The sequence below is a fragment of the Erpetoichthys calabaricus genome, chromosome 1 (genome assembly GCF_900747795.2).
Source record: "Erpetoichthys calabaricus chromosome 1, fErpCal1.3, whole genome shotgun sequence".
Lineage (NCBI taxonomy): Eukaryota > Metazoa > Chordata > Cladistia > Polypteriformes > Polypteridae > Erpetoichthys > Erpetoichthys calabaricus.
In genome coordinates, this window is record NC_041394.2 from 238,132,989 (window position 1) to 238,146,790 (window position 13,802).

Below are 13,802 nucleotides of genomic sequence, written 5' to 3' on the forward strand. Positions count from 1 at the left end.
ACAGGGTCTAATCGGGTGTGCAAGTGCATTCCAGTGCCTCAATCACACCTGCACCCAAATAAGTAGGCAAGATAAAAGGAGCCTAGATGGCAGAAGGGGTCAGAAAAAGAAAACAAAAAGAACAGATAGACTGGAAACAGAGAGCCATGAGAAAAGCAACAGATGGAGAGGCAGGACGAGCCAGCCAGAAAGTGTGGGAGAGGCAGCGCAGTTATTGGCCTCACAGAGGAGTGAAGGATCGGCGCTCTCTACAGGCGGGTGATCCCCACTGAATATTTGTGAGTGTGACTGAGGTGGAGTCCTACCCCAGGGATCCTATGGGTAGTGTGAAGAATGATAAGAGGACAACTGACCCTAAGCAGTCTGTCTGGCACCTCTTGAGGCAGCTAAGACGGGGTTTGGGAGGTGAGGACCACGGCTGCTGGAATCTCCACCTGCTGAGCGAGTAATCGGTGAGCCGGGGAGATGAAGAGGAAGTTGTGCTGGACTCATCTAATTTGTGACGGATCATTAAGGACCCAATGGGCTGTGTTGATTTTACTCTTGTTTTAATTCTGGATTTTAACTCGCAGACTGTCACTGTTTTTAATAGATTATTTATTTATTTAAGATTGCACTGCACTGTTTTGGACACCTTGTTTCTGACTTTGCTTTAAATAAGAGCACTGAGCACTTGTACACCTACCCCTTGCAGTATGTGTGTGTCCTCATTTGACTGGCTCATTCTTGGTTACATTATTGACGGTGATGGGTTTGAGAGGCTCCCGATGGCAACAGGGAGCGTGGAGCCAACCCACACCATCACATGAATGTGGAGGAAACTGGAGTGCCTAGAAAACAAAAACACAATGAGAGCATGCAAACTCCACATGATGACCAAGCACGCGATTCAAACCATGACACCTATAGTGGTAAACGGCAATGCAAACCAGCATGCAACACTCTAGTTTACAGGTAAAATGTTGGTTTGAATTTATGGAGGCTTTTACTAAGTTTGCTTATGACCTTTTATTATACAAGATTTAGTAGTAATGCCTTTAATGCTTTAATATTTAGGATTTTGATTAAGTAAGTACTCCTATGACGTTTTCATTGATCTTTTATGTAATAATATAAGAAACATCATTTCCATTCAACACGAAAAACAAAATGACTTACTACTACAGCCAAGGAAAATAATTGAGACCATGAATCCCTGCACTTTTTGGCATTTTCCCCACAGCTCTTATTTAGCACTGTGTGAATAATGTGATGATTTGATTGTGCCTAACTATTTAGATTCCAGTGTATAACATGTAACTATAAATATGTCGAAGTCCAACTCCTCATAACTGAATACTCTAGCTACCCATTCTTTGTTATGAAAGTCTTCAAACTTCTTTATAACCATGCAGCTGGCAAGTAATTTCATTAAAGAGTCTCACCATTTTTACAAACATATAAATTATTTTATTTACAAAGACCAAGTTACAAAACATCAAAACAAAAACACACTCCACACAAGAGAGTCTCTCTCAAGTAGAGGTTCAACCATGGCAGTATCAGTTCAGTTTCATTGCAAGTTTGTTCTTTTGCTCTGCTGGCCATCACTTGTTACTATTCACAAATACTGAAAACACAATATGCCGACACTGGCCCAAAAATGGAATGAAAAACTACCTGATGCTGCTAATCAAAAGCAAAGATATAATAGTTAAAAAAAAAAAAAAAAAAAAGATGAAGATGAAGATGCATTGGACAAAATGGTTTTAGTGTTACAAAAGAGAATAATGTCAAAACAAATTACAAAGAACAAACAACTTTTTGAATTTTTATACACACGTATATATGTATATAAAAAAAATCACTCAAACATGCTTTAAGTTTTAAAAAAAAGTTTAAAACTTTTGCAGTCTGTACTAATAAAGCACATTTATGGTGGGTGAAAAAGTGCACTTTTGTGCAAAAATAGTTAGTAGCACATCCTATGATAAACCAGCATTGAAAAGCCCACAGATTTTCAAATTACTGTAGGATGACACAAGAATGACAAAAACACCAACAAAAACAGGGACAATACGATGCAAAAGTTATTTAACTGTGTACTGAGAACTTCAATAAACAATTCTCTCTACAGCTCTCATTCCCAAACTCGGTCCTGGGGACCCTCCTGTGGCTGCAGGTTTTTGGTCCAACCAGATTCACGGTCAGTGATAATAACCGATAATAATTGATCTCATTTAATTAGCTGGTGTTTTTTTTGGCCTATTCTCTTATTCTGCATTCAGAAAAGTGCAGCAGTATGACATTTACCTTTATTAGATATTCAGAAATATTTCTCATTTTGCAGTAGCTTTAAATACATATCTCTCTTTTATTGTTTTCCTGTTATCTTGCCCTTTTCTGTGTAGTTGCATCCCTTCATTGTATTTTAATAATGACAATTTAAAATATACTCGAACAAACAACACTGAATGATGAAAGGTTGCAGCCATATCAGCATCAGACCCACTTAATTAGTAAATAGTGGAATAAAAAACATGTGGAACAGCAGAAAGAAAATCAGGAAGTTAAAAAGTAAAAAACAAAACATTATTCCCATATAAATACTTAGTACATTTTATTAAAAATTCACCCAACTTAGTTTTGTAATTTCTACATTGACCCCAAAAAACACAGAAACTGACAAATAACATCTCATTTAATTAGGCTTGGAGTCCAATTAAAAACAGAAGTTGGTTGGAAAAAAAACATGTAGCCACAGGGGTTCCTCAGGGCCGAGTTTGGGAACCCACTGCTCTCTGGGTACGCAATGAACATGTACATACTGTAGGTGTACACAGCTGTACACACACACACAAGCAGTTCATCAACACAAAAGAAGGCATTTGGACAGCTTCACTGTGCAGCAGTTCTGTTCAATTTACACTGGCAGACCATCTGCTCCATAACACTCAACAACCAGGATGAAATCCAACTATAAAGTTGTCAAGTAACAGCAGCCATATATTAAAAGTGAAGTACTTTACTGGCTTACCAGTCAAAAGCAGAATGTAATTGAATTTAGCACTTTATCAATAACATTGTAGGCATTTTTTTTTCCTTTTGGGATACAATCCTGCAAAGCGGGAAGGAAGAAATAATACCTAATTACACCTTTCCATTCCCATGGTGCATACTGTAGGTACTGTATGCTGAAAATGCCATTTGTTTTGTTCACTATTTGTGAACCATCATGTATTGTTACTTTGGAGAAGGTAAGCAGTCTACAAAAAAACAGCATCAGCAAGAAAAAGCTGCATAAACTCATTAGAGGTGTGTGAATACTTGATGTTCAAGCCTCTTTTAAAAGCTTGGTGGGCTAACCCCATGGATTCTGGGCTATCTTAAATTAATCTGAATGAAGAGTTTAAGGGAGTCACTAATACTGCTCTGAGTTTATTCTTAAGTTTTTTTTGTAAATGTTAGGAAAACTAAAAACTAAATAATGCAAATTTACATTTACAAAGAGGTGAAAGCAATGTAGAACAAAATAATGGTTTTAGTTTAAAGCAACCACATATAATATGGATAGATGCAGACTGTGTGCTGGCTAACCCTCTGTTAAGTAAACCATATCACCTTACTACTGACATACTATTTAAATGAAGGAACAAATGCAAAAAATGCAAAGATTCAATATGTCTTGTAGTCAGACACACAACTCACTCAGTAAGACTTTTATCTTAGAAGAATACAAGCTTGCACGCTTCCTGAACTTTAGTCCTTTGGAGCCTTTCTGATGTCAGATGATCACACATTATCTCTATACTAAGGGTAATTGGCATTGCCCATCTATGGATCATTTCTGACAATAAGTGTCTTGTAACAGTAATTTATAACAAAACAATGCAATTTTTGATCCTTCCAAGATTTTGTAAAAGAAGAGCAATAGAAGTATTAATAAATATAATTACAGTTTAATGTTGTATTATAATTAAAGGTTAGGAGGCACATTTTCAAATTGTAAAATTGCATATGAATGCTAAGAAATATTCTTTCAAAGTTGACTCTTAATATATGGAGTTGGCTACCGAGGAGGGCGGCCCTGTGGTTCCAGGCTCACACCCACTTTGGCCACAGGGGTTGGCATTTTTTGCTCATATCCACGAGGGTCAGCATTTCTATGGTAGGTTAACTGAACTGGTGGGAATGAATGTAAATGCCGGATGTTCTTTGGTAAACACATTTCCTTATGTATTTGCCATAAATTTTTCCATATATTGCATGATGCCTGTCTGTGAACATTATTTTTGTGATTATATTTCTTTTTTTTATCCATACTATATTTGTTATTTTTGTAACTATGCTAGGCTCATAAGTAGAAGCAGAGGAATAAACTGAATTGAGTTACTGCTAATGCAATGCAAGTCAATATGGGGCTGCTCGAGTTCTCTTCACTTGGCTTTCTTATTTAGTTTTCTGTTTTGACAGGTGTTAGGATTAAAGATCACCATGGCCACAGAATTGTGTTAACAGACAGATGCAAATTTGGAAACAAGTGACCAAGAACAAGCTTTGTGGCTAATTGCTGAAGTGCAAGCAAAACATATTTCCTTTAGTATGGTAGGAGGGCCGGTATGTCTTTGTTGTTTCTAGAAATCTGCAGTCCAGTACATATTTTAAAAATATCTCAAACTACAGCAACTCCCATATCCCTTAACAAATTTGCACAAGCAAATATAAATGTCTGGCTATAGTTTCTGGAAGAAAAAAAATAGTAAAGTGTTGTGTCTATTTACATGCATAAAGAATACTAGGACTGAATGAATTATTAGTTTCTATGAAAATAACCATAAATAAGGCTACTTACATAATAAATCCTATGCTGGCAGACACAGCACCACACAGCAGTATATCCTGGATAACCTGTTTTTGCAAAACAAATGAAATGACAATGCACATATTTCATTGATTATTTAAATGCAGTTTATAATTAAGCTTTTTGTGTTGATATTGGGGATAGACCTCACTGCAGCTTCAACAAAACAAAAATAAATATAAAATTTAAAAAAATCTTACAAACATCTAAAATTTCACATGAGCAAAAATAAAATTGTGCAAAAATAACAGATATGTACACAATTATTTACAGACCTTAAGAACTGTACAATAAAATGGGGAAAAAACCCACTCCCAACCCCAAAATAGAACTTTAAAAATCAGGTTTTTATGTAAATATCCTGGTCAGTTAGCACAACAATCAAGTAAATATAAATTACTCTATAATATAAAAATTTACATTAGGAATTTAAGCTGATAAGCCTGTATTTATATTTATTGTAACATTTATGTCACAGATTGTAAAGTCTTTCATTAAACAACAGTCTCTTTTTCACAATTAATAAGAAAAGTTTTAAGGAAAGCTGCAAATAAGTGCACTTTTAACACTGTAGAAATGAAGAATCACTTTACACACTAGTTTCCATCAAATCAGGTAATAACGATGTGCCGGTGGTCCTGAACTGCAGAGTACACACATTCAACTAAAGCAGAAAGCTGCAGCACACTTGAGGAAATCACAAGGTCCTTTGGAGAAAAACAGATATCCTTCAAATCAAATAATTTAGCCATGAAACAATCATAGCAGTAAATGACACTATGCAATTCTGCTCTCATTCATTAATATTCGTAAATGAAATGGTGCAGCAGCATGTTGTATTCAGTTGTAGGCTGTTCCCTCTTAACAGAAAATAATAGAAAATAAAATGATTTCCTTATGAAAAATGCATGAAATAAAATGAGAGACAGCAGGAGCAGTCATACAAAATTGTGCAACAATGATTGGCAGCAGGTAGACAAGGGAGGCTCATCTGATGTTGCTTGTTTTTCTCTTTTTCAGTATGTAGGGCTTTACACCATTACAGTAATGAAAGTGACGACCTGTGCTCAGTCCAAGCAGTTCCTTATCTTCAGTGTGAATCGGAAACATTCACTTCCTCGACTTCAGTAATGTACCTTAGGCTGAAAAGACAGCAAAAGTAAAAGGCGTATTTTTTTTTTTCTCATTTCAACCTGAAGCCATCACATGCGAAACAACTTTTTGTTATTTTTCATATTTTTTCTGAAATCCTGACTCTTTATTAAAAAAGCTTAAAAAAGAATTCCATCTATACAAAGCTGTTCAGCATTCCCATTCCAAAACAGGACCCACTGTGAGTAGTGTAATGGATCTGTAGTCGGCAAGGTCTCAGTATTGTTTCAGGATGCTGGGCACAAATTCCTGCCTCTCCCTGTCTGCGCAGAGTCCACATTCTCTCTTCATTCATTCATTCATGTTTCCTCTCATGTTCCAAAAATGCTGTTAGAACAAATTGACACTACATGATATATTTTTTTTCAGTGTGTGTATACTTCTTTTTTTTTTTTATCTTAGGTCGTATTGCAAAAGCTAATTGCTGTCACTCAAAAAATGCTTTATTTTGTAAAATTCCTACATTATTTCACAAAGGTAATGTTTCTCATTTGATGCTCAGTAACAATGCATCAATGCATGTACTTTTGTCTTTGAAAAAACATTTTCCATTTTCTTATTACAGCAGGCAGTTCGGATGACAAAAAAATGAAAAAAATATAAAGCCAGTTTAAATATGGTAGTTTGGACAAATAATGTGTTTAAACCAGCATGTGACAGTAATGACCCTATAAACCAGGTGGCATGGTGACACATTCAGTAGTGTCCCTGCCTCATAGCTGAGCCTGGTCAATCTGTATGAAGTCTGCATGGTTTTCATTCATTTGGCTAAGTCCTGAGACAGAGTGGCTTACCATCCAACTTCGGTTTCTGTTGTTCACACCTTGCTACTATGGAAGGCCCTGCTTAGCAAAGCAACATTATATTGGGACTAATAATGGAGGCCAGAGGGAGATTTGTGTTACAATATTTTTAAAGTTGAAAAAATTGATTCATCCACTCATTTTCTGAACCCATCCTTAGCAATGCAAAAACCTGTATAGACGGGCAGCCAGTCATGAACACTGTTGGGATTACTGTAGTTACAGCTGTTTATAATAAAGGCCATGCTTAAATAGACATATTCTTTCAAGTATTACAATACACCATGCAGATTAGGTTGGGAAACTGCTATGTGCTGGGCATAAAAGGCAAGTTCAGGAAATGGAACGATGGACTTTCAGCAGAAACTGCAATTGCACATCTCACTAAGACAATTTTGTGAGCCTAATTTAAATTAAGATCTGAATACTTGGTGGATCGAGACTTTGTAAGTATCATTGAAATAGCAAGTTGCCTACATTGACAAAATTTAAATCTCAGCACCTTTCTTGCTTGTTCTGCTACTTAAAAATATCATCTATAAAGGATACCTAAATCCTCATTATCTACAGTATAAAGAAACAAAATAAAACCATATAAGAATTTAGGTACTCTTTCAAGCCATTCTACACACAACACACAAAATGCACTATCGTAATCTACAGTACAAGCAATACTTAATACACACCATCTCTTACAGCAGTGTTCACATACACAGCACATCATCAAACAGCTACCAGTACTGACTGTTTCATTTCATTCGTTCAACATTTAAAAAGCTAAACAATTATCTTTTTGATAAAGATAGTCCGTCTCATAATGACTATCCACTGATGAGCATAAGCATAAGCTAATCAGTTTTTTATTAGAGATACTGGAGACAATAAGCAGTAGCCACTACAATGTGATAGATAAAGGAGAAGAATGTTACTCAGAACAGTGCTTGGAAAGAATAATTATCTGCAGATTCAGACAATACTTCAACTCTTTTAGCAGAATAATCAAGCTGGCCCGTTTCCCTGTTCTCTTCCAAGCAAGACTGTGTTAACAAGAGTAATTAAATGTCACATTTAAAGCTTTATGCATTTCAGATTGAGACCTAGCTCTTCTCACAATGTTGTCATTAAAATGCTAGAGGGATTAGAATTGATGGCTCACTCTGGATGAAGGTGTTTTTGTGGGATGTATGTAATGTCTGAAAGTAGACAAGTAGTTAGTCTCAACATGAAAAGTCTTCAGTTAAATCTCTACTGGTTTGTTAAACCTCCATGTGTATGAGATGAGCTGGACTTTTGACTGTTTTAAGTGAACCACATCAGTACAGATGTGGCATACTTCAAGTTGTGCTGCATTTGAGGATCTGCACTGCTCATTTGCTAAAATTAATTACCGTAGTAAGGTTAGTATAATTGGCACTATGTAAAAAATGAACATGGATAAACAACTGTAGTGAGTTTTTATTCACAGTGGTAATGAAATGTCTGAAAAGGCCAGCATCAGTTCCATAAACTCGGGAGGATGAATGATTGCAATGATACAATAAACATGATAACATCTGTCATTAAGGGAAAATAACTTCACACTGACTTCTCTGTCCAAAGTGTATTGCTTCAGGAGTCCATTTACTGAATTTATTAAAAGCATGTAACATTCCATACAATCAAGTCAAACTACCTCCCCCAGATCATACCCACCCCCATTTTTTTTTCATAAAGATGGTGCCAACAGGTGTGGCTAGCCATCTGCTTGTCTTGTTAATTTATGTTTTTATTTCATCTTTATGTGTAGTTTATCCCAGCGGCTACTGTCCTGTGATCGTGTTTCTTTGTTTAACACCTTTTCCAGTATGCTATTTTCTCAATTTTCTTCTTCTGATGGGACTTTCATTTGAACCTCCACCCTTCTTTTATTCATCTCCTGACTTCTTTACCTGGACGCTGGAATATACCTGTATGAGTGAGACATGCCAATGCGGAACGCATGCCAACTTTGCTGTTAAACAACACCAGCTCAATTTTTCATCACCGGGCTTGGATTCTCGATGCCTGAGTCTAGTCTTTGACCCATCCCCTTCTGCACAGAATGTTGACCCTGGCCCTTGGGCACGGGATACTGTATTTAATTTATGCATCTCCAGGCTGAATCACTCTTTCCCTGTGTGTTCTAGGGGAGTAAATGCAACTAATCTTCGCAAGTTCATTGGAGCCCATCCTGCAACAAGCTTTTCAATGTCTATCAAGGCTGCTCTCCTGAAGGTGAGATCAGTGTCTAATAAAACTCTTATCCTCCAAGACTTTATTACCTCAAAGAAACGGGACATCTCTTTCATCACTGAGACACAGATTGTTAATGGTCACTCCTCATGTTTTACTGACTTGGTACCACCAGGTTATTCATTTGTGAACTCCTCTGTCTCATTTTGGGGGCATTGCCACTGTTTTTAAAAGTATGTTATTCTGTCAGAGCCTTATATGGGCTCCATTTAGTAGCTTTGAACTGCAACTTTTCAAAGTGTCTAGCGCTTCCTTGTTGCTGTGTGGTGTGGTTTATAAGCCTCCTGTAATTACTGATACGTTCATTTCTGAATTCTTTGAACTCCCGGCTGATATTATATTCTCCTATAATAAAGCACTTAGTGTTGGTGATTTTAACATACACGTTTGTTGTTGATCTAAACCTTTGGTTAATGACTTTTTATCATTATTGGACTCATTTGATTTTATCCAGTATAGTAATGCTCCAACTCATTCTCTCAGTCACACCCTTGATCTCGTTCTTACACGTGGTATTTTAGTTAATAATATTGATAAATGTGATGTTCCTTTTACTGATCATATTTCTCTAACTATGGATTTGTATTACTGTTGACATTACTACTATAAGCTGTGCCCAATTTAAATTTTTAAATTCTTCTATTATATTTGATTTTATAACCAGATTCTCCAGTCTTCATATACTAGCCCAGTGTGATATTATTGACAATTCTGTCTTAGCTTTAAATTCATCATATAAAATGATTTTAGACTCAATCGCTTCCCTCAAGTAATGCTGCAATAAGGGAAGACCTGCTCCATGGCTTAATGAAAAACTACACAGCAGCTGCACCACGGCTGTAGAACTGCTGATAGTCATTGGAAGAAAGATAGGTTGACTGTATTTAAGCTGATTTTTAGGGCTTCTCTGTTCAACTTCCAGGATGCAGTTAAGAAATCTAAACATGATCACTTCACTGATTTGGTATCCTCTCATTCTAATAAACTTAGGGTCTAATTAATGCAATTAATACAGCTATTAATCCCCATTCAGAGATGGGATTACATAGTAGTGTTCTTTCATGTGAGCAGTTTCTTTCATTCTTTGTCAGCAAAATTGATATAATATAACACTGTCCCTGCTGTTTTAACAGCACTAACAGAATTTCAAAAGATATCTGGTCTTAGAATTAATCTGAATAAAAGTATACTCTTTCCAGTGAATTCACAAGCATATAATATTAGATTAGACACCCTACCTTTTAGCATAGCAGATCAGTTTAAATACCTAGGGATAAATATCACAAGTAAACATAAAGCTCTTTATCAACAAAATTTCGGCGTCTGTATGGAAAAAATTAAGCAAGACTTGCATAGATGGTCAACCCTTCATCTCACTCTAGACGGAAGAATTAACATTGTTAAGATGAATATCCTACCTAAACTTCTCTTTTTATTTCATAACATTCCAATATATATCAATAAATCGTTTTTTAAACAGTTAGATTCAACAATAACCTCATTCATTTGGAACTCAAAACACCCACGTATCCGAAGAGCGACCCTACAAAGACCTCAGGCAGAAGGTGGCATGGCTTTACCTAATTTTCAGTTTTATTACTGGGCAGCAAACATACAAGCCATAAAAACCTAGACACAAATAAATGAACATACACAGGCTTGGTCCGCAATAGAAGTAAAATCCTGTAGTACTTCTTTATATTCCCTGCTCTGCTCTCCAATAAATGAAAGTTATCGCAAATATACTAATAACCCAATTGTGCTTTACTCACTCAGAATATGGAACCAAATTAGAAAGCATTTTAAGATGGAAAATCTTTTATCAGTGGCACCTCTGCAAGAGAACCACCTCTTTCAACCTTCGCAAGTATATCCAGTTTTTAATACCTGGAAAAGTTTTGGGATTAAAATGCTCAGAGATCTTTATATAGACAACATATTTACATCTTTTGAACAATTACGTTCAAAATTCAACCTCCCAGCTACACATTTCTTTTACTATCTTCAAATTAGAAATTTTGTTAAACAGAAATTGCCCGATTTCCCCCACCTTGCACCCTCCACATTGCTGGAAAAAATACTGCTCAATTTCGAGGAAATAAACACTATTTCCGCAATATATAAAATCTTATTAGAGTCCCTACCTTTCAAAGATCCAAGAGGACATTGGGAAGAAGATCTCTTAATCAATATATCAGAAAAGGATTGGAAGGTAGCAAAGCAGAGAATTCACTCGAGTTCTATATGCGCAAAGCATAGAATTATTCAACTAAAAATTATATATCAAGCTCATCTGTCTCGCTTAAAACTGTCCAAAATGTTTCCAGGGCAGGATCCAACCTGCAAACGCTGCAACCAAGCTCCTGCCTCACTAGGTCACATGTTCTGGGCCTGCACCAAACTAACATCATTTTGGACAAAAATTTTTAAGTGCCTTTCAGACAGCCTTGGTATCACAATCCCTCCTAACCCATTAACAGCTGTGTTCGGTGTTCTTCCAGATGGACTTGAATTGGAGAAGGACAAGCAAACGGTGATTGCATTCACTACACTTTTGGCACGCAGACTTATTTTGTTAAATTGGAAGAATCCTAATTCTCCTCTTATAAGTCAGTGGGAAACCGATGTTTTATATTATTTGAAATTGGAAAAAATCAAATTCTCAGTTAGAGGATCTGTACAAAATTTTTTCAAAACCTGGCAGGATTTAATCAATATTATTTTAGAATAAGAGAAATAACTATTACTGCATTTAACTCCCTTCTCCATCTCTTATTTACATATATATTTACTTCTCCCTTTCTTTTGTTTAATGTTGCCTTATTAAAAAGCCTTAAGCAATTTTCCTTTAGCTAAGCTCTCCTTCTCAGGGTGGGGTTTGATTTGTCTTCAATTTTGTTGGGTTATAAATTGATCTGTTTGTATGGAATGATTACAATGACAATTAATAAAATAAAAATATAAAAGCAAAATTGATATAATTTGCTCTGGTATTTTTCCAGCAGGTTACGTCTTAATCATGGCATTGCCTTGGAATCGTTCGATGTTTCAATTTCACAGCTAAAAATTACTATTGACACACATAAACTTACTTTCATTCCTCCTGATGTTACTTGAAGCTTTCAATGTTCTGGGTTTTTGTTAACTATTATCAATGTTTCTATTAGTAAGGGGGTTGTACCCTCATTTTTAAAACATGTAGACATTGTCTAAAAAAAAAAGGCAGATTAAGATCCTGGAGTGTTAACTAATTTTAGCCCGACTTCCCAATTGCTATTTCTGGCTAAATATTAGAAATAATTATTTGTAATCAATTGGTTGATCATCTTAACCCCAACAGTTTATTTGAGATCTACCAATCTGGCTTTGGGCATTTTCATGGTATTGAGACAGCCCTCCTGAAAGTATTTAATGACAACTGGCACTGGAACATAACTATGCAATGGCACCTGCTCCTGGTCAGTTCGAAGAACTTAACGTAAATGCAATGTGATTATTTTTTTCAGACAAACAATATGAACCACAAATGCCATATGTATGCGCATTTCATGTCAGGAACCTAATAACTCACATGCAACAAAAATGAAAAAGCTTTTCTTCTATGCAAAGATAGATGGTTGCCAGGTAAACATGGATCAAATACAGATTTTTTGTAAGATTGAAGCTAACTCACCTTGTTTATTCCAGATTACAATATATTGATATCTGTCAACAAGGAGCAAGTTAACATTACATATAAAAAACAGGTTAACTGAAACTGTTAGCATACCAAAGTTATAAAGAAAGTTGACAAGAAAGGAAGAACATTACTAAACTCAAATTGGCAATTATAAAGGAATTCCTCCAAGAAAATGTTATAGCCTTTGCTCATTTTTATTACTTTGCTGTGTAGTGCTTTTCAGCAATACTTCTTACAGTGCAAAAATCGAACACTGGAAGTGAAAGTGGAGAAGTGGAATAGGCACAATTTATTGCTGGCTTTATGAATCGATGCATCACTTTCAAATGTTGTGAAGAGGGCTAATTGATGCTGCCATTTTGTGACTATTTTGCATGGCTGTGGCCATGTTGTTTATGGTCACAATGCCTGTTACTGGTCACATGATGGGGTGTTTCATCTTCGCCACTCATAAAACATGGTGGTGCACAGTTCCTAGCATCCTATTGTTGAACCCTTTCTGAAATAAAAAAAGTAATTTGTAGTAGAGTAGTTAGGTTAAGAAACCCAACCTAGTGATCTGGCCTTTGACTTAAGATCACCTTTCTTTTTTATTTTATTCTTGCTTTTTCAATCCTGTTTTTGTCTCACAGTTTTTCTTGAAATTTCAAGATTTCTGAAACTTTTGCTGGTCTCCTGGCGGTTGTTCTTGCCTTCTCCTTTCATATGTTCCACTGCCTGGTATTTTCATAATTCAACTGAAACTCCGACTTCTATAATTCAATGCTTGAGATGCCTCTGAACATTTCTGACACTGATGCCAATAGTTGCTACTATTTAACCTCACCATGTCTTTACCATGTACAATGTCTGGCTTCATTAAAGATTTTAATTTTAAAGAAAGCTACAATATATTACAGCTTTAAAATGGCATACCAATAATGAATTAGTCTTCACATCTAATTACACTGACCATGCAGGGGGTTTGTTTACATCAGCCTTGTAAGCGTCGCTCATTAACAATAATATTATATGAAACATTTTTCATTTTTGCAATTAACATATGTCTGTCCGTCAT

The 13,802-nt window shown here is 35.8% G+C and overlaps 1 protein-coding gene across 3 annotated transcripts in view; it reads right to left on the minus strand.

Annotated features, from left to right (window-relative positions):
• Window positions 1-1,426: 1,426 nt before the first annotated feature.
• The window catches only part of LOC114660252 (ataxin 7-like 1), a 124,198-nt gene continuing 111,822 nt past the window's right edge, over window positions 1,427-13,802 (minus strand). For all 3 annotated transcript variants that reach the window (XM_028812839.2, XM_051931038.1, XM_051931042.1), the window contains one exon: window positions 1,427-5,982. In XM_028812839.2, coding sequence (XP_028668672.1) covers window positions 5,965-5,982 — 18 coding nt within the window. In that variant the 3' untranslated portion in view covers window positions 1,427-5,964. The remainder of the gene's footprint in view (window positions 5,983-13,802) is intronic.